The sequence below is a fragment of the Coturnix japonica genome, chromosome 26 (assembly GCF_001577835.2).
Source record: "Coturnix japonica isolate 7356 chromosome 26, Coturnix japonica 2.1, whole genome shotgun sequence".
In the NCBI taxonomy this organism is placed as follows: Eukaryota; Metazoa; Chordata; class Aves; order Galliformes; family Phasianidae; genus Coturnix; species Coturnix japonica.
In genome coordinates, this window is record NC_029541.1 from 1,035,998 (window position 1) to 1,063,699 (window position 27,702).

Below are 27,702 nucleotides of genomic sequence, written 5' to 3' on the forward strand. Positions count from 1 at the left end.
TCCCGCAGACCTCCCCGCTCACTCATCCTTCCTTCCCCACCAGGCAAACCTGAGACCAAAGCCACCGACAAGAGCAAACTGTCGGTGAAGAACACGGGGCTGCAGCGCTCCTCCTCTGATGCTGGCCGCGATCGTGTCGGCGATGCCAAGAAACCACCCTCAGGTCTCACACGCCCCTCGGCCTCCAGCTCCTTTGGCTACAAGAAACCAGCCCCGACCACTGGCACTGCCACTGTCATGCAAGCTGGGGGCTCAGCAACACTTGGCAAGATCCAGAAGAGCTCCGGTATCCCTGTGAAGCCAGTCAGTGGGAGGAAGACCAGTCTGGATGTCTCCAACACGGCCGAGCCTGGCTTCCTATCCCCAGGGGCTCGCACCAACATCCAGTACCGCAGTCTGCCCCGGCCGGCCAAGTCCAGCTCCATGAGTGTGACCGGCGGCCGCAGTGCTAACCGGCCCGTCAGCAGCAGCATCGATCCCAGCCTGCTCAGCACCAAGCAGGCCAGCATCACAGTGTCGCGGCTCAAGGAGCCATCCAAGATCGGTGCTGGCCGTGGCACACCGGCCCCTGTGAACCAGACGGATCGGGAGAAGGAGAAGGCCAAGGCCAAGGCCGTAGCGCTGGACTCTGAGTGTGTGACGCTGAAGAGCATCGGCTCTCCTGAGAGCACCCCCAAAGCCCAGGCCAACCTCCCGCCGGCGGCCAAGGTGGCTGAGCTGCCCCCCACCCCCCTCAGGTATGGCCCTCTGAGGTCATCAAGTCCAACCATCAACCCATCACCAGCATGCCCACCCATAGTGTCATTAATGTTGGAGAAGACCTCTAGGATCACCAAGCCCAACCCATGCCCACCAAACCATGTCTCTCATTGTCACATCTGTGCTTTTGAACCTTTGGGGTGCTGTGCCCAGTGTCTGCTCTCACATTGTCTCATCCACTTTTTTCCCCCAGAGCGGCTGCCAAAACCTACGTGAAGCCTCCCTCGTTGGCCAACTTGGACAAGGTCAACTCCAACAGCCTGGACTTGCCATCCTCCACTGAGCTGCATCCCCCACACACTGCCAAGCTCCAGGACCTGCACCCAGCTGGCGGGCACCTGACACCCTGCTTCAGCCCCAGTCCTGCCCCCATCCTCAACATCAACTCGGCCAGCTTCTCCCAGGGCCTGGAGCTCATGGGCGGCTTCAGCGTCCCCAAGGAGGGCAGGATGTACCCCAAGCTCTCTGGTCTGCATCGCAGCATGGAGTCCCTGCAGATGCCCATGAGCCTGCCCAGTGCCTTTTCAGGGGGCAGCACCGCCACCCCCAGCCTTGCTGCTGTCCCCCCTGCCAGCACAGAGGAGGAGGAGGAGGCGGGTGAGCTGGGCTGGAGCGGCAGCCCCCGGCTTGCACACCTGGACAGGTATGGGCAGAGGGTGGGCAGCAAGACTCAACCCCATAACCCTATCCATGGTCATCTTCCTCTGGCATTTGCTTGCTTCAGAGGCTTGTTCTGGGGGTAAATGCACATCCCCCTCCTGTCACCCAGCCCCTGGCTGCATCATCACATCCCCCTGACCATGCAGGATGGTGACTGATCTTCCCTTCTCTTTCAGCACCAACCGTGACAGGAACACGCTGCCCAAGAAGGGACTGAGGTAAAAGGGTCCACATGGCTTTAGGATGGCACCAGGGAGGGTGGATGGGTGTGCAGAGCACCCAGAAGTAGGGGGCTGGCTGTGCTGCAGGGCTGGCGGGCAGGAGATGGGGAGGTGTCCACACCATCCACACCATCTCACTCGGTGTTGTGCTCCAGGTACCAGCTGCACTCCCAGGAGGAGGCCAAGGAGCGCCGCCACTCGCACACCATCGGGGGGCTGCCTGAAGCAGATGATCAGCCAGAGCTGCCCTCACCACCCCCTGCCCTCCCCATGGCGCTGGTTGGGAAGGGTCCGCTCACCAGCATCGGTCAGTGCCCACTTCCTCCTTGTGCCAGCCTCTGTGCCCCAATGCCCTGGTTCATTGCTGGGACATCTCCCTGCTCCAGAGCCTTGGGTTGATGTTTTGTTGTTGTTTTCTTGGCGCACCTCAGCATCCCATGCCTTTAGCCCCAGCAACGTGCTGAGTTGTAGCTGGGGGCCATTGGTTTTGCTTCAGGGCATCCAACTCATCCTCAGAACCCTGCCCACAGCTCCGCACTCCTCTGGGGGTGCAAAGTGGAGTCTTGATGTGTTCTTGCTGGGAGCTGTGTGTTCTTGGAGGGTCTGGGGGACTCATGCAGAGGGATTGGGGCTGGTAGCAGGTGATGGGGTGCATCCTTCCTGCACCCGGAGGTGATGGCCTCCTGCACAGTGGCACTAACTGTGCCCCAGCTTGATGGATTTCTCAGCTCTGTGTTCACCAGGAGGCATTACCTTGGGTGCAGCTTTCCAGTTTTCCCTGCGTAAACCTGCTTTTTAGCTTTCCTCCCATCCTCCTGCTTTGGGACTGCAATCCCTGCTTCCTTTCCCCATCCCTCCTCCCCAGGTCCGCTCCCAGCCCTACTTTCCCATCCCGATCCCCATACCCGGCTCTGACCCTTCCTCTCCCCTCCCTTCTCCTTGCAGTGAGCCCCACTGCCACCACCACCCCGCGGATCACCCGCTCCAACAGCATTCCCACCCACGACTCCACCTTTGAGCTGTACAGCACCTCCCAGATGGGCAGCACCCTCTCCCTGGCAGACAAACCCAAGGGCATGATCCGCTCGGGCTCCTTCCGGGACCCTGTGGATGACGGTGAGAGTGTGCTTGGGATGGAGGGGCTGCGGGGCTCCCCAGACCCTCACCACTTCTTCTGGGCTCTGCTGGAAGGGGCTGCTGCATCCAGACATCAGCATCAGCGCAGTGCATCCCAACCCACGCAGGTGCTGCTGGGCAGTTTGGAGCCCTGCTGGGTGGCTGGAGGTACCCGGTGGCCTTGGCTTGGCACCTGAGATGGGGAACCTGAGCATCCAGCATAGGTGGCAGAGCCTCAGGCTCAGTCAGAGCAGGTGGAGGGTGCTCCCTGCCATGTGCCCAGGCAGGAGAATGCAGGCCAAGTGCCAAGGAGCGGGCAGTGTCCTAACAGCACTATCCCTGCTCCAGGCTCTTTGCAGAGCCCCTGTGGCATTATCCTATGCCTTTTAACCCCAGGCAGCGCTCAGTCTCTTGACACACTGGGTTTTGCTGTGTTGCAGTTCATGGATCGGTGCTGTCCCTGGCCTCCAGCGCGTCCTCCACCTACTCCTCCGTAAGAGCTGCCGCCGGGCTGCACCTCCTCATTGCATGGCTATGGGCTGGGGGGGCCCGGGTGGGGAAAAACAATGCTGAGCTATATGGGGGGGCTCCGTGCATGTCCTCTGTCCCGTGCTGAGCCTGTCTGCGCCTCGCTGCCCTCCTGACTGCCTGCCTCTGTCTGTCTCTCTCTGCTCTCACGCTGCCAGGCTGAGGAGAAGATGCAGTCTGAGGTGAGCCCGTGCCCAGCGCTGCTACCCGGCCCCAACCCACAGCCATTGTGAGCACCTCTCACCCCTCTGCTCTCTCCTTGCAGCAAATCCGCAAGCTGCGTCGTGAGCTGGAGTCCTCGCAGGAGAAGGTGGCCACGCTGACATCCCAGCTGTCTGCTAACGTGAGTTCCTGCAGGACCTGTGGGGCTGATGCTCACCTGCACTCTGGTTCCCCTTAGGAGCTGACCTGCCATGGGCTCTACTCTGGGCACCTCTTCCTTGCCCCAGGAGGAGTCCCCTTTCCTGCCCTTTGCTCTGGGGCTGCAGGTGCTCACCCTTCTCTCCATCTCTCCCAGGCCAACCTGGTGGCAGCTTTTGAGCAGAGCCTGGTGAGCATGACGTCCCGCCTGCGGCACCTGGCCGAGACCGCCGAGGAGAAGGTGGGTGGGTGCTCGGGGGGTCCAAAGCTGTGGGTGCTCTGGGAGTTCTCCTGCACCACTGAGATGCATTACACAACTCCTGGCTCTGCTCTTGCAGGACACGGAGCTGCTGGACCTGCGGGAGACCATTGATTTCCTGAAGAAGAAGAACTCAGAGGCCCAAGCTGTTATCCAGGGTGCCCTGAATGGCACCGAGGTTGCGCCCAAAGGTAAGGCATGGTGGGCCACCAGGGGGCTGTGACCTCAGGGGAGCAATGTCTGCTCTGTTCTTGTCCCTGGGACTTGGGGTCACTGTCCCAAATGATGTCAGCACCTCATGTCCCCATCCTGCATGGTTCAGGTGGGTCAAGGGGAGAAGGGATGGACTGCAGGGTGGGCTGGGAGTATGTGATGGCTCTGGCTCTGGGTAGATGCAGTTTGATCGCTCCCTTCTTGGTCTCTCCCACTCTCTGCCTTCCCTCAATGACCCCAGAGCTGCGCATCAAGCGGCAGAACTCCTCTGACAGCATCTCCAGCCTCAACAGCATCACCAGCCACTCCAGTGTCAGCAGCAGCAAGGACGCTGATGCCAAGAAGAAGAAGAAGAAGAGCTGGGTGGGTTGGGCAGGGGGCAGGCAAGGGGAGGGGGTGTGGGATTTGCCTGGGCTCAGCTCTATGAGTCAACTGCCCTCAGTCCATCATGGCCTCGTGGTGTTGGTCCCCTCTGTCCCCTGGGGATAGCACAGGTGAGGAGCACATAGCCATCATGGGTTCGTCACGTGCTGCCTGGGGCCAGGACTTTCCCAGCTCCTCCAGGAGTTTTCCAGCCCTTATCCCTCACAATTGCTCCTTGTGGTCTTTCTCACCCATCAGCTCTGTGGGCATTGGCCTGGGGCTCTGCAGGCTCTTGGCCAGGTGGCCCCGAGCTGGATGCATGATTAAGTCTTCCTTTGTTTTGTTTCTCTTCCCCCTATGCTGACCTCATCCCTTTTTTTCCAGGTGTATGAGGTAAGTCCTGTGCTGTGCCCTTCACCCCATGCTGTGCCTGCCCTGGGTGCTCACTCCATTTCGTGGGAAGGCACTCATGACATGGAGCATCCCATCCATCCCACTGGCACTAACCCCAGGGCTTTGTGCTGTGCAGGCCTTGGCTGCTTTCTGCAGTGTCAGAACTCAGAGTGGGGCTGAACCTCCTGGGCAGCTTGGTAGGGATCCCTGGGGCAGGATGGGTTCCTGTCCCACAGATGGGGACCTGTTGCCCCAGATGAAATCTGTCCTCTTCTGTTTGGGGCAGACATCACAGCTATCCAAAGGCAGCTTTGCACAGGGGACTCTGCAGCCCTGATTGATATGGTGCTGCACATCTGCCCTCATTGGGCTGTGCACCACATGCCACGGTGCCCAGGGGCCCAAAGCTCCTCAGCTGGCCCCAGGGGTGACCCCCAGTCTGCCAGTGAGGCTGAGTTGCTCTGTTTCCCCAAGGGCCCATGTAGGTCGCACTGCATTATTGTCAGCAGCAGAGCCAGTTGCTCAGCTTGGATTTTGCACGAACCATCCCATCCATCCCACTGTGACATTTTTGCTTCAGGGGGATTTCACTGCTCAGCTTTCCCAGAGCCAGTGGGAGGTGGGCCTCATCCTGTCCACTCTCCATCCACTTCCCACTGAACAGACCCCCAGGGGGGATGCACTGTGAGCTCAGTGTCCCAGAGGTGGGATGTTTAAGCCATGGTTTGGCCCCTGCACAGTGTCCCTCTGTTCTCCCCAGTCTTTCCCACTCACCTGTCTGCTGCTGTGTGTGTGCTGTGTGCATGCTGCATGCCTGCCGTTGTGACCCACACCTCCAGGAGGATGCAGAGGGTCTCGGGGTGTCCTGGGACCTGGCTCTATGATGGCTGGGCATGCTGCAGTGTGCTGTTCCCAAAGTGCTGCTTGCTGAGTTGGCTGCTGGGTGACTTCCAGGATGGAGTCTGCTCTTTTGGGATGGAGCACAATGCTGGTGCAGTGCCCCAGTGTGGGTGCTGGTGGGGGAGCCTGGCTGGAATGTGGGTCCTGTGGTTGGTACTGGTTGGGATGGCAGCTGTGCCAGCAGAGTGGGGTGGTGGTAGTGGACAGTCCTGCCTCAGTGGTGGTCCTGGTGTCACTGGTCCCAGTTCAGACTGCCTGTGGGCCTGGGCATGAGGATGGGCCGGAACTGCATTTGCAGGGCTGCCTGTAACAAGAGCGTTTCTGTCTCCTGTAGCTGCGTAGCTCCTTCAACAAAGCCTTCAGCATCAAGAAGGGGCCCAAGTCGGCCTCATCCTACTCGGACATCGAGGAGATCGCCACGCCGGACTCATCAGCCCCATCCTCCCCCAAGCTCCAGCACGGTTCCACCGAGACCGCCTCACCTTCCATCAAATCCTCCACCTCCTCCTCTGTGGGCATCGACACGGCTGAGTGCGTGGGGCAGGGGAGGAGGGCTGGCTGTGGGGTGAGTGTGTGTGCCCACCCCAGCCCTGAGCACACCTCGGTCTCTCCCTGGCCCAGGCTCTTCCAGGCACACAGTGAGGGTGAGCCAGAAAAGAAGGAGGTGTCAGAGCTGCGTTCAGAGCTGTGGGAGAAGGAGATGAAGCTGACGGACATCCGCCTGGAAGCCCTCAACTCAGCCCACCAGCTGGAGCAGCTGCGGGAGACCATGCACAACATGCAGGTAGGGGTGGCTGAGCTCCTTAAAGCCGTGCTGCAGCCCCTGGGGCACAGCCAGCACACAGCTGCTCATCCAGCCCATCCTATGCTTCTTCCCCCCCAGCTGGAGGTCGATCTCCTGAAGGCAGAGAACGATCGGCTCAAAGTGGCTCCGGGTCCCTCAGCGGTGCCAGGATCCATTCCTGGCCACATCACCAGCACGTCAGCCTCCTCTTCCCCACGGCGCTCGCTGGGGCTCTCCCTGGGCCATGCCTTCAGCCCCAGCCCAGGGGATGCTGGTAGGGGTGGTAGAGCTGCCTGTGCTGATGGCTGTGCAGGGTCTGGCTCAGGCTGGATGTAGTCAGACCCCCCAACTCTGCTTTGTCCCCAGATATGTCTCCTATGGATGCCATCAGTGCTGGCACCCAGAAGGATGAGCTGACGCTGAGGATCGTGGTGCGCATGCCACCCCAGCACATCATCAAGGGGGTAAGCGTGGGCTATGCAGGAATCCCAACCTGTCCCTGTGGGGCAAGATATGGTGCTCCAACTCCACAGACCTCTGTCTTGGCTCCTAGGACCTCAAGCAACAAGAGTTTTTCTTGGGCTGGACCAAGGTGAGCGGGAAGGTGGATTGGAAGATGCTGGATGAGGCTGTCTGCCAGGTCTTCAAGGTAGGAGCATCATGACTCCTCTTCTGACAGCCTTCCTTTTGCGCTGCTTCTCCTTGCCTGGGTCCTTAATGGGGAGTTTGGGGAGCTGCTGAGCGCCACTTGTCCTCTAACAGGCCCATCTTTGTCTTCATAGGATTACATCACCAAGATGGATCCTGCCTCCACGCTGGGGCTGAGCACCGAGTCTGTTTATGGCTACAGCATCAGCCACATCAAGCGGGTCCTGGACACGGAGCCGCCAGAGCTGCCACTGTGCCGCCGGGGCATGAGCAGCATCGTGGTGACACTCAAAGGTTGGTGAGCGGAGAGGCTCCATGGCTGCCCCATCCTCCCTCTATCCCCTTATGCCAATGGGTGTGAGTGGGACCTTCATCCCTCCCTGCAGGCTTGAAGGAGAAGTGCGTGGACAGCTTGGTGTTCGAGACGCTCATCCCCAAGCCCATGATGCAGCATTACATCAGCCTCCTGCTGAAGCACCGGCGGCTCATCCTCTCGGGACCCAGCGGCACCGGCAAGACATACCTGACCAACCGCCTGGCTGAGTACCTGGTGGAGCGCTCAGGCCGGGATGTCACCGAGGGCATCGTCAGCACCTTCAACATGCACCAGCAGTCCTGCAAGGTGAGGGACCATCTCCATTGGCACCATTGTGCTGCTGTCCGTCTTGATGCTGATGCTGTATGTGATGCTTCGTTGGTTGCAGGACCTGCAGCTGTACCTCTCCAACCTGGCCAACCAGATCGACAGGGAGACGGGCACGGCGGATGTGCCGCTGGTGATCCTCCTGGATGACCTCAGTGAGGCTGGCTCCATCAGTGAGCTCGTCAATGGTGCACTCACCTGCAAGTACCACAAATGGTGAGAGCTGTGCTGTGTCCCCATCCAGCACAACCTCCTGGAGTCAGGGTGGCATGGCCATGTTATGTGCCTGGCTCTGCTGTGGCTGGGAGTGACACAAGCTGCTTTTTCTCATCAATCCCATCTCTCACTCAGCCCCTACATCATTGGGACCACCAACCAGCCTGTGAAGATGACCCCGAACCATGGTCTCCATCTCAGCTTCAGGTAGAATCATAGATTATCCTAAGGTGGAAGAGACCTATAAGGATCAATGAGTCCAACTCCTGAGGACTGTGCGTCCCTGGGGAGCATTTCTGTGGGCTTGGGGAGGCCAGAGGCTGTCACTCCTTGCCACTGGGGAGCCTGATGAGGACCAAGCCCCATGCCCTTCCCTGCCATCCCAGAAGGGTCTGATGGCCTCATCCCCGGGCTTGGGCCATGCTAGGGTCCTAAGAGCTTCTCCTAAGGGTCTGGGGACTGTGATGGGTGCTGGGGAGGTACTGTGGTATGTAGACAGCCCCATCCCTGATCACTTGGGTCTCCCCCAGGATGCTGACCTTCTCCAACAACGTGGAGCCAGCCAATGGCTTCCTGGTGCGCTACCTGCGGCGGAAGCTGCTGGAGTCAGACACAGACGTCAACGCCAACAAGGAGGAGCTGCTGCGTGTGCTGGACTGGGTGCCCAAGCTCTGGTACCACTTGCACACCTTCCTGGAGAAACACAGCACCTCCGACTTCCTCATCGGTATGGCCAGGCTTAACTTTTTCTTCCACATCTTCTTTGGGTGCAGCTTTGCTGTGTTTTCCTTTGGGCTTTGCTGCCATGGGGCAGTTGGCTGGAGCCAGGGAGCCTGGCTCCCATCCTTACTCTGCCTCCTCCTGCAGGTCCCTGCTTCTTCCTGTCCTGCCCCATTGGAATTGAGGATTTCCGGACCTGGTTCATTGACCTGTGGAATAACTCCATCATCCCTTACCTGCAGGAGGGGGCGAAAGATGGGCTTAAGGTACCGAGCGCATCCTGGCACATAGGGATACAAACCAGGACCCAGTTTGGAGTTGTTGGCACCCAGGGTGTGCTGGCACAGTGGTCCCATGGGGTTGGGTGGAGGTTTGGTGTGCAGGTACCACCTCTTTTGCCCCCTGCCTGCAGGTCCACGGGCAGAAGGCAGCCTGGGAGGACCCTGTGGAGTGGGTGCGGGACACCCTGCCCTGGCCATCAGCACAGCAAGACCAGTCCAAGCTGTACCACCTGCCCCCGCCTACCATTGGACCCCACAGCACTGTCTCCCCCCCCGAGGAGCGCACCGTCAAAGACACAACGCCCAGCTCCTTGGATGCAGACCCCCTGGTATGGCTGTGGTGTACCAGGTGCTGGCATGGGGGGTGGGTGGTGCTGGTGGAGGGAGAGCAGAATGGAGTTGAGCATTGCTTTCCCAGTTAGTTTTTGGTGTAAAAACACTGACTGGGTGATGCGGAAACGTTGGGTCATCATGGGTGAGTGCAGGATGACGGTAATCTTAGAGTCATTAAGGTTGGAAAAGACCTTAATTGAAAAAGTCCAACCACCCAACCCATCCCCACTGTGTCCACTCCTAGAATCATAGTGATTCCTTAGCAAACCTTAATGATTCTGAGGTCACCAAATCCCATCCCTCCATGCTCTGTAGCCACATCTCTGTGCATTCTGAGCCATAGACACCAAGGCCAGCCCGTGATGGTGGGGGAGGAAGGGTTTGCAACATGCATTGCTTTACACTGTAGAAGAGCTTCCCGGGGTGGGCTCTTTGGGAGGGCAAGGAGATCTGGGCTGCATGCCATGCACTGCTCCCCACAGATGGCCATGCTGCTGAAGCTCCAGGAAGCTGCCAACTACATCGAGTCTCCGGACCGTGAGACCATGGTGGATCCCGACCTGCAATCGACTCTGTGAGGCACGGACATGCTGGCCCAGGTGCAGGGGGTGGCCACTGGGCTGCCCTCCTCCTCCTCCTCCTCCTTCTCTGGTAGCCTGGAGTGCAGGGCTGGGGCTGGTGAGCGGTGAGGAGCAGGACCCTGAGCATACCTGTGCAGCATGGGGAAGCTCAGCTCAGCCTTGGGAGAGTGCGAGGCTCCGTTTCTTCTCCCCCTCTTTGAGGGTAGGAGAATCCTGGTTTCTCTTCTTGGTTTTTCTGTCTCTATTGCAAACTCTCGGGTTCTGGGGCTGGGGGGAATTGCTACAGCCAAGCCCCCACTCCAGGGAGCTGCAGGATGGGCCCTGCGTGGGGCAGGGACCCCGTGGGAGCCCCCTGGGCCAGAGCTGGGGGGTAGGAGGAGTGTGTGGCCGTGTCTGTCTGTCTGTCCGGCACCGTGCTCCCACTGCTCTCTTCGTACATTCCTCATTTAACCTTGTTTGGCAGCCACTGCGCCCAGGACAACCCAATAAACCCCGCTTTGGTTATTTTATTTTACTATCCCCCCCCCCCTCCCCTCCCTTTTTCTTTAGACCGAGTCCAGACTTTGTTTTGCTCCCTTTTTTGTTCTGCTTCTTTCTTTGCTCTCCTGGGTCTGAGCCCATGCTCCAGTGCCCATCGCTTCCCCAACTAAGCTTCTCTGCTTCCTTTTGGTTTCCTTTGCAGCTGTTGGTTCCACCACTTCCCCTCCTTCCGTCACACAACTGGTGCTCACTGGACAACCTCCAGTCCCCAAATCCACCTCTCCAGTTGCCTCATATCTTGGCTGGGATGGGTCTGGTGGTGATAGTGGGGTGCACCCGGAGTGCCCTTTTGCCTGGAGGCCCCCTCCCCAAAAGCACAAGGCAGAGTCCAGCCTTGGGCAAGGGGGTGTCATCAGACTGCCAAGGGACGGCACAGTGCCATGGGGTAAGGCATGGCAACCTGCTCCCTGTCCCCTCTCTGCTGCCAGAGTGGGTGACACGGAAGGGCAGAGCCATGCCTGAGATTGTCCCCATGCCTCTGGTTCACCACTGCCCCATGGGGTTTCATGACCCCCCAAGCCCACCCCGTGCCCTGCAGCTGCATAGAGCCCTCTCAGCATGGGCTCTCCATACCCACACTGGTGCTCTGGGGACATTCAGCTGGGGCCATGTGTCCCCTTGGCCCTATGGTGCAATGTCACAGGCGCTGCTCCCTGCACTGCCTTAATCCCTGGGGGTAGGGGGCACGCAGGGCTGGATTGGGGGGGAGGTATGGCCACAGCCTGTATTCACTGCCTCCAAAGCCAGCTGGGCTGGGACCGTGGTGCTGGTGCATTGCTGAGCACTGCCCCACTGGGGCACCGCTGCCTTTGGTCCCTTTAGAGCCCTTCCCTTCCCCCTGGCCCTATAGAAGGTACAGCACCCTTTAGGGGAGCAGTTCCCCAGGGCTGCTCTGCCCCCCCCCACTGCCTTCAGGGACCCCAACCCACCTCCCTGGTGCTCCCTGTGCCCCCCGCTGCCCTCGGTGCTCTCCTGCCCGCGCAGCCCACCCGCCGCGCGCGCCCCATGGTGCTCACTTCTCCGTCTGTCCCACAGCCTCCCCGCTGCCAGCCCCCCCTCCACACAGGGCTGTCCCTTCCCCACTCTGGCTTGGACGTTAGGGCTTTCCGTTTGCCTTCTTCTCTTGTGTTGTCAGCTGAGGACTCGCTGTAAATAGATCCGTAGTCGAACGCCCTGCGTGAGTTGGCGGGGTCCGACCCTGCGCGTCTTTATCCTTTTTTTGTACTCTGTGATAACTGTGCTGTGCTGACTTCTTTTCTGATTGTACCAGGTGTTGGTTCAGCAGCAGCTCGAGGCTGGGGACCTGAAATCCCCTCTCATCCCTCCTTGGGGCCCTGTGCCCTGAGGATGGGTCCCAAGCACCTTTGGGTGCCCTGAGGAGCCCCGCAGTGCACAGCGTTGGTGCAGCCTCACAATAGGATTTCAGCCCTGGAACCACCACGGAGCCACCAAACTACCCAAGAAACCCTCATGGGGCCACATATTGCAGTGTCCGCTTTTGTGACCCGTGGGTTTGCCCCATAACCTGCTGGTGGGGACCCCTAAACCCTGTGGGATAAACAGCACCTACAGCCAAGCTGTGGGTGGGGGGGGATCCTAATGGGGGTCCCTCATCTGAAGGGGACTAATGTTGGTGGCTCCTGTTGGTGTCCCCAAGCACGGTTGCATCCATGGGGGGGGGTTGGGGACCAAGCATCCTCCCAGGATGCCCACCCCCACGGGTCCAACCATTGCACTGCCCACCCCCAGGGCTGCCTGCCCCCCCCCCCCAGCTGTCTGTTGTCCCCATAGGGACACTGTGCTAAGGCTGCCTGTTGGCCCCAAGGTGCCGTCACCCCAGAGGTGCCTGCAGCCCCTTGGAGCACCAGGAGCCCCCCCCCCCCCCATCCTCGAGCTGCTGCCACCCAGTGGCCTGAACCTTACAATTTTAGCTTTTTTTCTATTAAAAACAAAAAAAAGAAACAAACCTTTTTTAAATTAAATAAAAGACAAAAAAATGGACAAATCCCTGTTTTAGATGACCTGTGTAACTGACTGGGTTTTGTGTTTCTTAACTGCATGGTGTTCCTGCCGAGGGGTTTTATAGCACTTTTTAAATCTCTCTTTAAGATTTTGGTCCAGATTTCTACTGCTCTCTCTCTCTCTCTCTCCTGTCTGTCTTTGCTTTTTTTCCCTCGCCTCCAAGTTTGTAAACTCGCTCCGTTTTATACCTGATGTGGAAACCCAACCTCCCCCCCCCCCCAATGTTGTACATAGCTGCGGGAACAATCAGAGGGAACAAACACCATCTGGACTCTGCCACCATTTGTCGTTTTTACTTCAAGAAAGTTACACGAGGAAGCCAGGAAAAGGCTTGAGGATATCGTTCCAAAGGACAGTAACCAACCCAGCCCTGCACCAAGTCAGCTCCTGCTGCCCACGCCGCCCGCACCACCCGGCATGTCTCTCTCGGTCGTCTGTCTCACACCACTGGGTTCAATAAAGTTATCTCCTGTACTGCCTGGCTCTGTGTCCTCTGTCACTGCACACAGTGCCCCAAACCTAAGGGTTAAGGGTAATGCTACACCTGGTTGGGGCCGTAGTTGCTCTGCACAGTGCTGGGAAGCAGCTGAAGCCCCTGCATGGTGCCCCCAGGGCTGTTTTCCACTCCAGAGTGCTATGCCAGAGAAGGAAAAATGCTCCTGAAGCTGTGAATTAACACTGACGCGCCCCTAATGTGGGGTCTTCTCATTGACCCCCAGGGCTGAGCACAGGGATGGAAACAACCAGCTACCATCCTACTGCAGCAACTGTGGGGTGGGACTCGGGCCCCTCATCCCCAGAGCACCCCATACAGGTACAGCAGCATCTGTGGGATAGTGCTGAACTGGGGGTAGGTGCATCACTGCCCCACACAGCTACAGCAGTGACCTCAAGAGACCACTGTGCCCACTCCAGGTGCAGCTGCACCCAGTATGGGTATGTACTGCTGTAATGTGATGAGAAGCACAGTAACAATAGCAGGGTGGCAAAGTCCTAAGCTACAGCAAATGAGGACAAGCCCAAATACAGCAACAACAGACACAACAGAAGGGAAAAACTGCTTACTTTTGGAAGGCCTCCAATAGGCAGAGACCTCCAGCAAGATGCTCGCACCTCCACTGCCAGCCCTTAAATGAGGGCTGGGATGGGTGGAGCCAGGATCCACCCCATCACTCAGGTCCATTGCACACACCTGAGCTCAGCCCTGCCTTCCCACCAGGGGCTCCATCACTACTCCAAGCCCTGTCAGCATTTCCACTACAGGGTATGACAGTGGTAAGGATGTTACACCACCCCCCATAGGTATGGCAGCACCCATGGGGTACTGCAGCACACCATCAGCCTATATAGGTACAGTGACACCCATGGGGTACTGCAGCATGTGGTGTATGGATGCTGCAGTACCACAGCTCCATACAGACAGCAGCACCTATAGGAACCTGCACTACTGAGTCGAGCAGTGCCCCATACAGGTCAACCATCATCCTATATAGGCACAGCAGCACCCATCTATAGGCACCTCATCATCCCATAGGCACAGCTGGGGGACCGCAGCGCTGCCTGTAGTTACATCACCATCCCATATAGGTACACCACCACCTGCTCCCAAGGTGACCCCAACCTTTCAGCCCTCCACGTCCCCTCGGAGCTGCAGGGAAGGGCTTAAGGCTGCTCCTGACACAGGCAGAGCTGCGGGGGGAGGCAGCACCCAACGCACCCCCAACCACCGCTGCGGGGTCCCCGCACTGAGCACATCGCTGGGGGCGGGGCTGACTGCGGAGAGGGGAGGGGCTTGTTGGGGAGGGGGCGTGGGTTAAGGGCAGTGGGCGGGGATACGCGGAGCCGCTGCACGCGAGCCCGGAGGGGCCGGTGCTGCCGCAGCGCCCGCGCCCGTCCCGCATCAGTCCCGCACCGCACCGCACTCCGCCGCAGCGCACGGTAAGTTCGCGATCGCAGAAGTTTCAGTCCGGAGCTCCCCGGGTACGGGACGGGGCTGCCCGCTCCCCCGCTGAGCCGTCCCCGGGTGTGTGCGGGTGGCAGCGCTGCTTCCCGGTGCGGGGGTGGTGCGGGATCCCGGGGTGTGCGGGTGACACTGGGCGCTGCCCGGTGCCCGGTGCTGCCCGTGTGGCAACGTGCCCTCGGTTCCTCCGTCTGCGGGATCCCCCCCGGGATGCGACACCCCGCTCTGGATGCGGGATCTCCCTGGGATTCGGGACGCCCCCCGGGTTTCAGGACGCCTCGGGCCACCGGCGACTCTCAGCCTCGCACCCACGCGCGTTCGCGGCAGGGGGTGCCCTTGGAGTCCCGGCGCTGAGAAGCGGCCGGGGGTTCCCCATCCCCGCAGCTGCAGCCGCGGTGCGGTGAGGTGCGGGGAAGCGGCGGCAGCATCGCGGCTCCGGACCGGCAGCTCCCGGGGCTCTCCGCCGCGTCCTGGACCTCGGCCAGCTCTGCCGGTCCGTTCGCGGGGCTGCAGCATTCTTCCTTCCTTCCTTCCACGCTCCTCCTGCACTCGGGGTGAGGCGGTGCGGGGCGGCAGCGTTGCACTACCCGGGGCTGTGCGCCCGCATCCCGCCCGCAGCCTACTTACAGAGGAGAGGCAGCGATCCCAATAGAGCTCTGCCAATTGCACAGGGGGGAAGGCAGCCGGACAAGGTGATTGTGTCACGCGTTGCTCGGTGGTCCCCAACTGCACCCCGAGCTTTGGCACCTCCGTGTGTGTCCCTCTGCACTGAACGCGCCTTTGGTGCAGCACTGGGATCTCAACCACCCCGGGATGGTCACCCCCCTACCCCATGTTAACACCCACTCAGGGATGTCACCACTGCAGGTTGCCCTGGGGCTCCTCACCCGCCCCTCTGCAGCAGCAAAACTTCTGCCTGATGGTGCACTCAGGTGCTGCTGCTGCAGATTTTCCTCTCTGTGCTCTCTGTATGGGAGCGCAATGACCGGCAGGCGTCGTCTCCTGCCTGCTGCATTATTCCTCGCTAGTGCAGCACCTCGGCCACGCTGCCGTGGGCCCTGCGGGATGCCCGGGGCTCTCACCTCACCGCGGGGGTCAGTGCTGATGGCTGGAGGCTGCTGCAGAGAAGCTGAGCGGCTTTGCTGGGTTGCTGGGGGAGCGCGGGGTGCTGACAGAGGGGGTGCACCCAAGGTCATTGAGCAGTGGGACATGAGTGACCCTGCTCGGGTACGGCACAAACCCATCGGACACCCCAACAGCCCCGTGTCCCTCTAGGAGCGATGCTCTGCCCGCTTCATGCAGGTGGTGAAGCACAGGGGTTGATCTGACCTTGTCCCCAGTCACCTGGACATCTCCAGCCCCTGCATTGGGCAGTGGGATCCCCTCGCTGGGAGCTCCTGGACCCCATCCCCTGTAGGGCAGGACTGCATTTTTCCCCCTGCATTATCCCAGCAGGATCAGTGTGCCAATATCCCCCACACCGCCTCGGGCAGACCTGGCTCTGCACCCTCTGCCCGATGCCATGGTGGGAGGGGAACAGGAAAACACAGACAGACCCCCCCACCTCCCCCAGCAGCTCACTGGGTGCTGCAGTGCTCACTGCTGGGGGAGCAGCTCCCTGCTGCTGGAGCCCATGGGATGTTGATAGAGGGGCACTGAAGTGCAGGGTGCTCCTGCAGGGTGGCAGCGGGTGCTGCTCTCTCTGCTCACGGTGCTGCTGGCAGAGGCCCAGCTCCCGGTGCCAGATGACTGCGGTTCCTAATTATTGCTTGAGTTTCTGCTCCTCCTGGCTGCGCAGGGAGGTGGGGTGTCCTCGAGCAAGATCAGTACCCAAAGCAAATAGATGAGACCGAGTGCCCACTACTTTCCAACCCTGGTGTTGTTTTCTTTCCCTCCCTAACCCCAGCAGCAGAGCTCAGTCTTGTCCTGCTGTGCTCTGCGTGTCCCCACACCCGGAGCTCTGAGGCTGTCCATGCGCTTTGCCCTTGGCTGCAGATGGCTCTGCCTGCTGGGGTGGGAGCCCTGCTGCTCCCCCCTCACCCCAACCTGAGCTCAGCTCCTACAAGAGCCCACATTGCCCAAAGTGCCCTTTGATTATTAGCCCTAATAATTGTGTTATCGCATCGGCTGAAGTGTTTCAGATGCCAAAGCTAATTTTGCTCTTCATGCCTTCCTTCATCGGTAATGGGATTTTGATAACATTGCACGTCCAGAGGTATTGGATCAACTCAGCATAATTCCCCATTTATTAATTAAACCGTAAATTAGGCAGCGTGTGGCTGGAATTTAAGATGCCCTGCACCGGTGCCACCCACTGCCTGCACTCACCCAATTGACCAGCCCCAAAACATGGGTTGTGATTCTGGCTACTTGGAGCATTGCTGCTAGATGGGGTCTGCCCACAGGGTACAGACAGGGGCTGTCCCTGTCCCTATATGGGGAGCTTCTATGGGATGTGCCCATGCTGCAGCCCCTGTGCTGGAATTGCTCTGGACTGTGTTGAATTGCTGTGGTGTGTCTCTGCATGTGGCCGTCCTGCATCCTGCACCAAACTGGCGCTGCTGAATGCAGGCAGTGCTGCATCCACAGCCCTGCACAAAAGGGGCTCTTGGCTTTGCAGTGTTCTGCACGGTGCACGACTTAAGGAAAGCTTGTGGGTTCTGCTTAAAGACATCTTTTAGGTGGTCCTTGTTCCTCCGCTCCTCCTCAAAGGTTGCAGCAGAGCAGGGCTCTGGGCTGGTGCATTGTTGGGAGATGGGAGAGTGGCTGGTGCTGGTAGGAGGTGCAGTCCTGATACCCTTCAATCCCATAGATGGCTGGAGGTGGTGCGTGGCTGTCCCATTGCTGGGGGCTGTGGTCAGCCCTGGTGCCATGGGGTGGGTGTGTGGGTGCTGCAGGGGCTGCAGGAACCATCCTGGTGGTTGGAGTGATGGCAGCATCTGAGCTGAGTTCAGTGCATGGTGGCACTGTGGGGATGTGGGCTGCAGCTAAAGGTGTTTGGGGCAGGAGAACCCACACCGCAGTGAGCCCCATTTGCTTGTGCTGCTCCTCCTGGATGCGTGGTGTGTGCCTCAAATCCCTGGGAGCATTGCAGGGCTGCAGCTTGTGCTGCAGATGGCCTGGAGCTTCATGGCTCCCCTGCAGCTTTCATCCATCTGCACAGCCAGGCAGATGTGGGGGAGTCAGATCTCAGGTGTGCTGGGAACAAACGAGGTGTGCAGGGGCTGCCAGCACTGTGCCATCACCCTCCTTCCTCCAAACCAAAATCGATGCGGCTCGACTCCGTGCTCCTGCCTCAGCTCCTGGCTCTGCCCCAGGAGCCATTGTCTGCCTTCTCCTCCTATTGATCAGGAGACACCGCAGCACCATGGCACAGCACTGAGCGTCCCGGCGTGGGCAGAGCAGTGCCAACACGGCCACACCACGCCTTCGTGGTGCCAACCTGGTGAGCAGCCGGCTGCTTGGGATGGCTCTGCCCCAGCACCTTCTGTTGCCCTATTTAGTGCAGCCAACATGGCGTGGATGGGATGGGCAGCACCTGTCAGCAGTTTGGGGAGGGTTGGTGGTGTCAGTGTGTGGGGGCTGCGGGCACTGCAAAAATGCATGAGCCAAAAGTTCTCTGCAGCACGGGGCCGTGTCTGTGCTGCTGCACCACGAGGGCTGCTCCCAGTGCCCCTCGGCCTTTGCAGGTGCCTCGGAGCCATCTCTGCTTTGCTTCCCTGCTAATTAGCCATGGAGCTGCCTTCCGTGGGGTCTCCAAAGCGCTGAGGAGCCAAATGCTTTAACAGGGCTGGGGGAAAGCAGCTGCTGTGCATTCACTGATGGCACTGCAGCAGCTCTATGGAGTGCTGTCTGCAATTCATACTGTGTCCCACTGGGCAGGGGACAGCTGGGACCCAAACCCTGTAGGGACAGTGGGGAGAGCCCTGGGATGCACCACGCACAGCTCAGAGCTTCCTGCTTTGGAACCGTGCACTCACCGCCTGTTTTCACCCCCTTTGTACTTTGGGGTTCCCATCCCCACTGCACTCCCAGCCCCTTCCCTCGGGCTCAGTGTGGGGTGAGGTTGTGGGGCGGGATCGTTCCCTCCAGCTCAGTGCATCCATCGACCTTCAGCTGCTCCGACCGTGTGTGCTGTGCTGACGGGAGCTGCAGCAGCACCGAGCAGAGGGAGCAGCGCGTTCCCAGTGGCTGGGGAACGTCCTGAGCCATTAATCTGATGGCCAAATGATGGATGAAGGCTACCTTTAAGACTGTATTTAACTGCTCCGCATCTCCAGGCTCTGCTTTCAATAACACCGAAGCTGTGACGGAGGGGCAGCTCCTTGTTCGAAGCGGCACCTCCAGCACAGTAGCTCCCTGCGTGGGATTGTGCCGCATCTCAGCTGGGATCGGTGCCGAGAGCCCCAGCAGAGCCCCCTGCAGCTCATGCTGTCCCCACCCCCTCCTCCCCACCTCATGACACTCCTCACTGTTTGCACTGTGCCTCAGTTTCCCTCTGTTGGACGTGCTGTCTGGATGGACCCCGGCTTTGGGTCACCCTGGGACAAGGCAGAGCCTCTGCGTGAACCCGAGTGCGGCGAATAGCAGCTCCTACAGCCGCCTCTCCAGGCGTGCCGCCCCTAATTGCTGCCTCAGCTTCATTAATCACGATTAGCCGCTGCTTTCTGCCCTTCCTTTTGTCCCGTCGCCTCTCCTTGGTTCTCATCCCTGTGGTCCCAGGCAGTCCCCGCTTCTTGCCCACGCACCCTGCTTTGCCCCGGGAAGCTGCAGCCCCATCCCTCTTCGGGTCCATATATCCCCATCCCTTTCACTCCATATATACCCTGCCAAGGGCAGTGGGGACTGTGGTGCTGCTGTGCCCGGGGGCTATTGCACAGGGAAAGCCCTGGTCCCCCTTTATCTTGCGGGGTACTCTGTGGGTTGAAGCCTTGTGCAGGAATAGGAGGGATTTCCCTGAGCCCAAACTGCAGCTGGATGCAGGACTGTGCTTCCCCAGTGTCAGCATGGGGGAATCCCGGGAGGATCAACATGGGGGTTGGCAGGGTGGGGGTGAGAGCCCCAAAGTGCTGCTGGTGCTGTACCCCCCGTTTGCTCTTGGGCCAAGGGAGAGGGGAGATGGGTGCAGATGGAATGCACAGGGGACACAACAGCAGGGGGTTAAGGGAGCTGCTTCCCCTGACCTCCCCCCAGCAGTTTTCCCTCGAATGGACAGAAAACAGGACGAAAAAAATATGCAAGAGAAAAAAAAAGCAACAAGCAACACGCAGATCCGAGCCCTGCAGCGCTGCATTGCAGTGCCTTTGCTGCACCTGCACTGCACTGCACTGCATTGCACTGCACTGCATTGGGAGGGGACACCGTGGGGTGGTGGCAGAGGGGGATGTAGGGGTGTCCCAGGGCTCATGGTGTGAGAAGGGGATGGAAAATGTCATCCTTGGGGCTGTGCAGAGCCCCTTCTGTGGGGCTGAGTGGAGCCCAGGTGCTGTACCGCCCCCCCCTCCTCAGCCTGTGCCTCAGTTTCCCACCCAGCACCAGTGGGAGCAATTAGTGCTGCTAATGAGTGACCCTACTTATGGGGTGCTGGGATGCAGGAGACCCACAGCTCCAGCCCTGGAGCTCTACAGCCACTACGTGTGCAAGCATGGCCAGCAAACAGCTGTGCATACACATGCATTTACACACAGAGCATGTGCACACACTCATACGCGGGCTGCAGTGTTGCAAATGTGCACACAGATGTGAGTACCATGCACACTCATGTGCAAGAGCAACCAGCAGAGCTGCATCCATGCACATATTTACACTCTGACATGGCCATGAGCAGATGTGCACACAAGGTCACTCACCTGTGCAGGAACACACACAGCCCTGCATGCACACAAGCACCTCAGTACATGCAGATGCGGCTTGCACATCCTTGCATGGTGCACAAGGATTTACACACCCCTGTGCACGGCCATAGTCCTTGACATTGCACACACATATGCACACAGGTACAGGCTGCCTCCTCCTCCTCCTCCCACTCAGCTGCACTTCCTCACATCATGCTGCAGCACTTGGGGCTGTGGCATTGCAGGAAGGACAGATGGACGGATGGGTGGCACTGATGGGTGCAGTGAGGGAAGGGCTGCTCGCCCTCAGATCCTCACCTCTCTGACATGGTTTCTGTGGGATCCATAACAGATGGGCAGAAATGGGCTCATCAGCAGTTTGGAGAGAAAGTCATCCTGCAGAGAGCAGAGTGGGGCTGCTGCTGTGGGACCCCTAAGGGGGAGGAAGGGACTGGGGATGAGTGGGAGCTCCTGAGCTGGGCAGGTCCTGGTGCAGCTCCAAGGGCAATGCTGGGGGCTGCAGGCAGTGCTCAGAGCCTCAGGCAGGGCTTGGTGCAAGCAGGGCTCGTTGCAGGCATCGCTCAGAGCTGCAGGCATTGCTCAGAGCTGCAGGCATTGCTTAGAGCTGCAGGCAGGGCTTGCAGCAGACATTGCTCATTGCAGGCATTGCTCCAAGCTGCAGGCAGGGCTGGTGCCAGCCCCGCTCAGCATTCAGGGCTGGTGAGCATCTCCTCCTGCAGTCCTGGGCTTTAAGCTCCCCAAAACGGCACCAGCAGCCTGAAAACTTCAACCCTGCCTTTGGGTTCTGTGGTTTCTCAATAGAGAATCAATAACAAAGCAGTGACCTCAGTGCTGGCTGCAGCAGGGATGGAAGTGATCAGTTTGGGCTGGTTTGGTGCTTTCTGAGGGGCCACCTGGGTCAGGTCCTGGTGCCCTTATAGCATTGCTTTTGCTCCAGGTGAGTGTCACATCTGCACCCCTTAGGCTGGCTGTCCCCATTCTTGGGGGCTGCTCTGAAGCCTGAGGGGCTGGAAGGTGACAGGAGCAGCTGAGACATGGTGCTGAGCTGGAATGGGAGCTGCAGGCTGGGAGCATCAGGGAGGAACTCATGGCCTTCATTTATTGCTGGAGTCTCAGCTCTGCACTTTGTGTGCTGTGATGTGATCAGGGACCAATGGAGCAGGTCCCCCACAGGGCCCATAGGATGGCACTGAGTCCATCAAGGAGGTGTCTCCAGTGGGAGAAGGCACAGGGATGCTTGGGTCATCTCAACCCCATTTGGGTTGTAAGTGCCTCCATGGCCCTGCTGGATGGCACCAGCATCGGGAGCTCCTGCAGGGAGTTTGTAGGGGCTCTGGAGGTGCCAAGGGCCAGGAAACATGCCTGCTTGGGGTCCAAGGACCAAGGGACTTGTGTTGTGTTGCAGAGTTCCCCAGTTCCACCATGACATTCAAGCAAGCATCCATGATGGCCCCGGAGGCCACAGCCACCACGATGCCCATGGCCACCATGGAGAATTCCACTGAGACTGCAGGGCCAGGAGAGAGCAAGGAGGACATGTTTGCAAAGCTGAGGGAGAAGTTCATGAATGAGCTCAACAAGATCCCCTGTGAGTGGCTGCCCCTCCTCCCCGGACCCCTTCCCTACATCCCTACAGGGTGTGGGGTGGTGGGGCTGGATGGGGCTGAACTGTTGTCCCTGCAGTGCCTCCCTGGGCCCTCATCGCCATCGCGGTGGTTGCTGGCCTCCTCATCCTCACTTGCTGCTTCTGCATCTGCAAGAAATGCTGCTGCAAGAAGAAGAAGAACAAGAAGGAGAAGGGCAAAGGCATGAAGAATGCCATGAACATGAAGGACATGAAGTCTGGCAACCAGGTGATGTCCTTTGGGGTCTGCTGGTTTGGGGTCCGCAGGGTTTGGGGATCTCCAGGTGGATGGTGCTGTGCAGGGCAGAGCTGGGACCATGTCCACAATGTGGGGACGAGGGAAGGGGGTTTCTTGGGGCCAGTGGTTGTGATGATGCAGAGCATCTCCCCACCTGTATGCTGCAGCAAGGGGGTTCCTTTGTGATTCCCAAACCTTAAGGGATGCTGTGTCCCAGGAGATCAATGGGGCCATACAAACCCCCAGCTCCCTGCCTTGCCCTGGGTCCCTCCCCACTGCTGTCTATAACATCACTCTTTTCCCTTGTGCTGCTCTCCCTGGCTGCTGCTCCGGCCACCAGGACGATGACGATGCAGAGACAGGACTGACAGAAGGGGAAGGTGAAGAAGAGGAGAAGGAGCCAGAGAACTTGGGCAAGCTGCAGTTCTCACTAGATTATGATTTCCAGGCAAACCAGGTGCTGGAAGGGCTGGGGTTTGTGCAGGGGGTGCATCTGGGGAGGAGAAATCTCTCAGTTGGAGCTGGGAGCCTGTTGTGCTGAAGTCACTCTGTCCCCTTCAGTTGACAGTGGGGATCCTCCAAGCAGCTGAACTGCCGGCTTTGGACATGGGTGGCACTTCAGACCCCTACGTCAAGGTGTTCCTGCTCCCCGACAAGAAGAAGAAGTATGAGACAAAGGTGCAGAAGAAGACACTCAACCCTGCCTTCAATGAGACCTTCACCTTCAAGGTGAGGACATTGTCCCCAGCCTCAGACTGATCCCACAGCTGGGCCTCGTTGGGTGGCTGAAGGCTCCTTGGGGCTCACTGCCACACGGTGGCTCTTCCCTGTGCAGGTCCCTTACCAAGAGCTGGGTGGGAAGACGCTGGTGATGGCCATCTACGACTTCGATCGCTTCTCCAAGCACGACATCATTGGTGAGGTGAAGGTGCCCATGAACACGGTGGATCTGGGCCAACCCATCGAGGAGTGGCGGGACCTGCAGAGCGGTGAGAAGGAAGAGGTGAGAGCTGAGATGTGGAATGGCCCCACAGCACTCGGGATGGACCCATCTCAGTCCCATGAACCGGGTCTGACCCACTTCCTCCTTTTTGCCAATGCTCCTCTTGGCAGCCAGAGAAGCTTGGAGACATCTGCATCTCCCTTCGGTACGTGCCCACAGCTGGTAAGCTCACCGTCTGCATCCTGGAGGCCAAGAACCTGAAGAAGATGGATGTTGGGGGCCTCTCAGGTGGGTGCTGCTCGGGGGCATCATCCTGCTGACCCATCCCAGTACTCTCAATGTCCTTGGTTGGAAGCAGCTCGAAGTTGGGCTGTAGGGAAGATGAGCCCCCGGCCCCTTGGGAAAGGTAGAGTTTGGTGTTGGGTGAGTGACAAGGTTTGGTTTCATTGCTGCCATCTCCTGCTCCAGCAATGGGGCATCTGTTGTTCCACTGCACCGCCCCCAGCTCTCCTGCAAGGAGACCCACAGCAGACAGGGCAGCTCCATCCCTTGCCCAGTGACTCCCTACATTGGAAATACTTTGGCATTGGCTTCCATCCACAAACCTCTGAACTCTTCACCTCACAGTGCCCCCATCTTGGGCTGAGATCTGCCCCGGGGTGTCCTGTGGGTGTCCCAGCCCTGCATGATGCACCCTCAATCCCCCTAGATCCCTATGTGAAGATCCACCTGCTGCAGAACGGGAAGAGGTTGAAGAAGAAGAAGACCACAGTTAAGAAGAAGACCTTAAACCCTTACTTCAATGAGTCCTTCAGCTTCGAGATCCCCTTTGAGCAGATACAGGTTGGTGTGCTGACATCCTTGGGGACATCTGGGCAGGGAGGAAGTGAAGGATGTCCCAGCAGCCTGTGGTCTCAGGCTGAGTTCCTGGTCCATCTGAAACCCAAAACCTGAGCCTGGTCTGGAGATGCACCTTCAAACCCAGCTCATGGCAGGGATGGGGCTTTCATAGAATCATCCAGTCATTTATGTTGGAGAAGACATCAAAGTTGGTCGAGTCCAATTGCTCCCCATCCCCACCATGCCCCCTAACCACATCTCTCAGTGCCACATCTACCTGTTCCTCTGTTTCTGGCCCCGTAGTACTCACCCCAGGTGCAGAAAGGGAGGCCATGTGAGGATGAGTGGAGTCCCCACTGTGACCCTTTGTCTGTGTGGAATGGGTTGGTGGAAGGATGGAGGGGACTCTGCCCCAGAAGAGACCACTGTGGGGCTCAGCCCTGCGTGATCCCTGGGGCTCTGCCTTTCTGCCCCTCTAACCACAGCTTCCTCCTCCAGAAAGTGCAGGTGGTCATCACGGTGCTGGACTATGACAAGCTGGGCAAGAACGAAGCCATAGGCAAGATCTTCACGGGCTTCAACTCCACGGGCACAGAGCTGCGGCACTGGTCTGACATGCTGGCCAACCCACGGCGGCCCATCGCCCAGTGGCACTCATTGAAGCCAGAGGAAGAAGTGGATGCAGCTCTTGGGAAGAACAAATAGAAGATCAGCAGCTGGCGCGGCGGACATTGAAAGCAACCCAGAGCTATTGATACCTCAGTTACGCAACCTTTGGTTTGGTTTCCTTTCTGTTGTCGTTGTTCTGTTTTAAGCTGAAATACCCTTTGACGGCTGTGGAATGGTTTCCTGACAGTCCCAATAGCTTCCAGGGGAAGAGGTTCAAGACTCGGATGGTTCTTTTCATTCTCCAGCATCGCTCCCTCTGGCTGCATGTCCCATCCCCTCCACCCCCCCATCCCTCACCGGTGCTGCATCACCGACCCACGGCCCCACAGCCTCCGTTCTGCCCACGGGGATCGCCGAGCATCGCTGCATGGAGGTGCCACCGCAGTGGGATGACCACACTCACTGTGCTTGCTTGGGGCTCCAGCACCAGCGCAGACATCCATGACCTCTGCGGGACACCTGGCTGCCTCCCCACTCCTGCTGTGCCTCCCGTGGGGTGAGAACACAGCGCTGGGCTGCTCCAGCTTTGGCTGCTGCTGCTGGGGATGGAGGAGCTGTGCTGCAGGAGTTGGGGGGATGCAGGAGGAGCACACGGATGGAGCTCTTGGATGAGATGCACCATGAGGATGCAGTGTGGGCCAACACCGTGGTGCCAACAGAGGCTGAGCCGTGGAGCTGTGTGCTTCCCATCGTGCTTGGAGCTGCTGTTTGCCTCCTGATGACGCTGCATAGAAACTCATCGTTCCAGATGCTTCCCTGCTGCTGCTTCACATGGAGAAGTCTCTGAGTGCTGGAGGAGCTGCTGTGGGACCCATTGCCATCCCCACGGCTGAGCCCCATCGTGGGCACCCAGCACAGCCCAGGTGGGGCTCTGGCAACTCCGACCCTATGACCGCATCCCACCATTGGGGGTCTGCATCCCCCCATTCCCCACGGGCTGCTGCTCCCCAGGAGCTGACTGCTGTCACACCCACCCCTTCCCACTCCTGCTGGGTGGAACAAGCCATATTCCTATTGCTGGCAGCGGCGCTGGTTGGGTAAGAACTCTGGGCTCTCTGGATCCAAGCCCCTGAGCTGGGAAGCTGATGGTGCTGCCCAGGTCAGCCCAGTCCTTACTGGGGCACAACGTGTCCCCATGTCCCCGTGCAGCTCTCCCCAGCAGCTTTGTGCTTGCTGCTTTGCTTTGCTTTCCTGCACCCTGGGTCTTGTGACAAAGGTCCTGGTTGGAGGATCTCCTTGGAATGTCAGAGTTTGGCACTGTTAGGCCGTGAAAGGAACTGACATTTGGGCAAGCAGGCTTGCAGCAGAGAAGCAGAGCTTCAGGGTGCAGTGTGGAAGCCCCAGGCACTAGGATGCTGCCAGTGGTCTACACACGGTGTCTGAATGCCAGCACCTTGGGATGATGTGCCAAAGCTGAGCTCCCCCTGGGGGCCATTGGATGCTTCATCCTGGGGGGCTCTGCCTCCCTCCACCCCCCAAGTGGAGGCAGGGGAACTCGGTGGTGAGGGACAGTGCAGCCCCTGCCCCAAAGGAGGCACCTCCATCCTTGATATGGTTCAGAGGAGTTCATGCTGTGCACACACACTCACACACACACCCACTGTGCCCCCCCCCCCCATCCCTGCTGCACTTTGCAATTTCCATTTGGACTCTTTAAGCCTCGGGGATGGCGGGGGGGAGGGGGTTACTTTAATACATGATACGTCTTTCTTTCTTTTTAATTTGAATAATAATAATAAAAAGGGACAAACCACCGACCTACAAAAGCCATCTGCGCTGCCTCTGACCCCCCCCCCCCCAGCTGTGTGTAGGTATCCGTATGGAGGCAACCATTGCTGTACAAACTAAGAGCAGTGCATGAGCCCCGCAGCATGGCCCGGCCGTGCTAAAAACTCATTGCCTGAGTGCCCTCCCCCTCCCCATCCAAAAAGATGAAATAAAATCAAACAAAATCGCTCAAAAAGAAGAAAATAGGCCAAGAAGCACCGCATGGCTGCAGCCCGCGGAGGGCGAGCGCTGCCAGCACGGCCGTGCCCTCCTCCATGTGAGTCTCTCGTCCCCGTGTTTGTCGCGTTGATCCCATCGTGGCTTCGGTGTTTTGTGTCGCGTTGGTGCGTTTCACATCACTGCAACTTTAGAAGCCATATCAGACCGCAGCGCTCCGGGGGTCCCGCGTGGCCGCCGCCCCCCACCCCCCTACCCCGGCTGCGGGGCTCTGAGCTGCGCAGGGGGCGGGCGGTGAAAGTGGGGATGTCCCACGGTGACATCGGTGCTGTGGAACAGTTGGAGATGGTGGAGGGGCGTTGGGGGGCAGTTCTGGGGCTCTGCTGTGTCTGTTTGGGGGCTGCTCCCTCCTCTTCCTTTCCCCTCCTCCTCCCTTCCCTTCTCCTCCTCCTCCTCTCTTCTCTTTCCCTCTCCCTCTCGCAGTGACACCAGCGCCATCCTCCTGGGGACAGAAGTGAGGCCGCACAGCTTTGCTTTCGTGCCCCATCACCGTGAGGAGGAAGTCCCCATCCCCATCCCCATCCCCATCCCCATCCCCATCCCCGTCCTCGTCCCCATCCCCGTCCCTATCCCCGTCCCCATCCCCGTCCCCATCCCCAATCCCTATCACACTATGCCTATCCCTAATCAACCAAATATGCCCTATCAACCTATCCCATTCCCTAATAAACCCTTATCACCATCCCCAGACCCCATCCCTATTCCCCATCCCCATCCCATCCCATCCCCATCCCCATCCCCATCCCTATCCCTATCCCTATCCCTATCCCTATCCCTATCCCTATCCCTATCCCTATCCCTATCCCTATCCCTATCCCTATCCCCATCCCCATCCCCATCCCTATCCCTATCCCCACCCCTATCCCCATCCCCATCCCCATCCCCATCCCCATCCCCATCCCCATCCCCATCCCCTGCCCCCATCCCACCCCCACAGCGCTCGGCTCCGGCAGGAAGCTGCTTTTAAAGCCCCTTCCCCTCGTGTGGACTCTGTCGTTCCCGTCTCTGATCGTTCAATGGTTATTTTGT

At 59.0% G+C, this 27,702-nt stretch overlaps 2 protein-coding genes across 9 annotated transcripts in view; both read left to right on the forward strand.

Moving 5' to 3' along the window:
• Nucleotides 1-13,015, forward strand: part of NAV1 (neuron navigator 1) — a 45,699-nt gene extending 32,684 nt beyond the window's left edge. For 5 of the 7 annotated variants that reach the window (XM_015884819.2, XM_015884820.2, XM_032449231.1 and 2 more), the window contains 25 exons: nucleotides 44-737; nucleotides 953-1,402; nucleotides 1,596-1,637; nucleotides 1,796-1,947; nucleotides 2,586-2,756; nucleotides 3,197-3,249; nucleotides 3,443-3,466; nucleotides 3,550-3,627; nucleotides 3,802-3,885; nucleotides 3,983-4,094; nucleotides 4,358-4,479; nucleotides 4,864-4,872; nucleotides 6,107-6,303; nucleotides 6,394-6,556; nucleotides 6,656-6,830; nucleotides 6,923-7,020; nucleotides 7,110-7,205; nucleotides 7,339-7,498; nucleotides 7,591-7,826; nucleotides 7,909-8,063; nucleotides 8,199-8,270; nucleotides 8,594-8,790; nucleotides 8,931-9,049; nucleotides 9,196-9,393; nucleotides 9,880-13,015. In XM_015884819.2, coding sequence (XP_015740305.1) covers nucleotides 44-737; nucleotides 953-1,402; nucleotides 1,596-1,637; nucleotides 1,796-1,947; nucleotides 2,586-2,756; nucleotides 3,197-3,249; nucleotides 3,443-3,466; nucleotides 3,550-3,627; nucleotides 3,802-3,885; nucleotides 3,983-4,094; nucleotides 4,358-4,479; nucleotides 4,864-4,872; nucleotides 6,107-6,303; nucleotides 6,394-6,556; nucleotides 6,656-6,830; nucleotides 6,923-7,020; nucleotides 7,110-7,205; nucleotides 7,339-7,498; nucleotides 7,591-7,826; nucleotides 7,909-8,063; nucleotides 8,199-8,270; nucleotides 8,594-8,790; nucleotides 8,931-9,049; nucleotides 9,196-9,393; nucleotides 9,880-9,975 — 3,953 coding nt within the window. In that variant the 3' untranslated portion in view covers nucleotides 9,976-13,015. The remainder of the gene's footprint in view (nucleotides 1-43; nucleotides 738-952; nucleotides 1,403-1,595; nucleotides 1,638-1,795; nucleotides 1,948-2,585; nucleotides 2,757-3,196; nucleotides 3,250-3,442; nucleotides 3,467-3,549; nucleotides 3,628-3,801; nucleotides 3,886-3,982; nucleotides 4,095-4,357; nucleotides 4,480-4,863; nucleotides 4,873-6,106; nucleotides 6,304-6,393; nucleotides 6,557-6,655; nucleotides 6,831-6,922; nucleotides 7,021-7,109; nucleotides 7,206-7,338; nucleotides 7,499-7,590; nucleotides 7,827-7,908; nucleotides 8,064-8,198; nucleotides 8,271-8,593; nucleotides 8,791-8,930; nucleotides 9,050-9,195; nucleotides 9,394-9,879) is intronic. The other 2 variants (XM_015884821.2, XM_015884822.2) reach the window with 2 other exon arrangements.
• A 1,333-nt stretch (nucleotides 13,016-14,348) lies between these two features.
• On the forward strand, nucleotides 14,349-26,632 carry SYT2 (synaptotagmin 2). Of its 2 annotated transcripts, XM_015884874.2 has the most exons (9): nucleotides 14,349-14,478; nucleotides 21,761-21,943; nucleotides 22,039-22,208; nucleotides 22,558-22,674; nucleotides 22,779-22,946; nucleotides 23,053-23,220; nucleotides 23,331-23,448; nucleotides 23,870-24,003; nucleotides 24,499-24,705. In XM_015884874.2, exons 2-9 carry the CDS (start codon nucleotides 21,778-21,780, stop codon nucleotides 24,703-24,705), a joined length of 1,248 nt encoding a protein of 415 aa, XP_015740360.1. In that variant the 5' UTR covers nucleotides 14,349-14,478; nucleotides 21,761-21,777. The 2 variants fall into 2 exon arrangements, with proteins under 2 accessions (XP_015740360.1, XP_015740361.1); XM_015884875.2 differs by lacking the exon at nucleotides 14,349-14,478 and having other exon boundaries at nucleotides 21,778-21,943; nucleotides 24,499-26,632.
• The last annotated feature ends 1,070 nt before the right edge of the window (nucleotides 26,633-27,702 follow it).

Bases quoted from the DNA above. Each gene is read 5' to 3' on its own strand.
- SYT2 (XM_015884874.2), top strand. From the start codon at position 21,778: ATGACATTCAAGCAAGCATCCATGATGGCCCCGGAGGCCACAGCCACC. The intron at 23,221-23,330 runs GTGAGAGCTGAG...TCCTCTTGGCAG, and splicing joins AGAGCGGTGAGAAGGAAGAG to CCAGAGAAGCTTGGAGACAT. The intron at 23,449-23,869 runs GTGGGTGCTGCT...CAATCCCCCTAG, and splicing joins GGATGTTGGGGGCCTCTCAG to ATCCCTATGTGAAGATCCAC.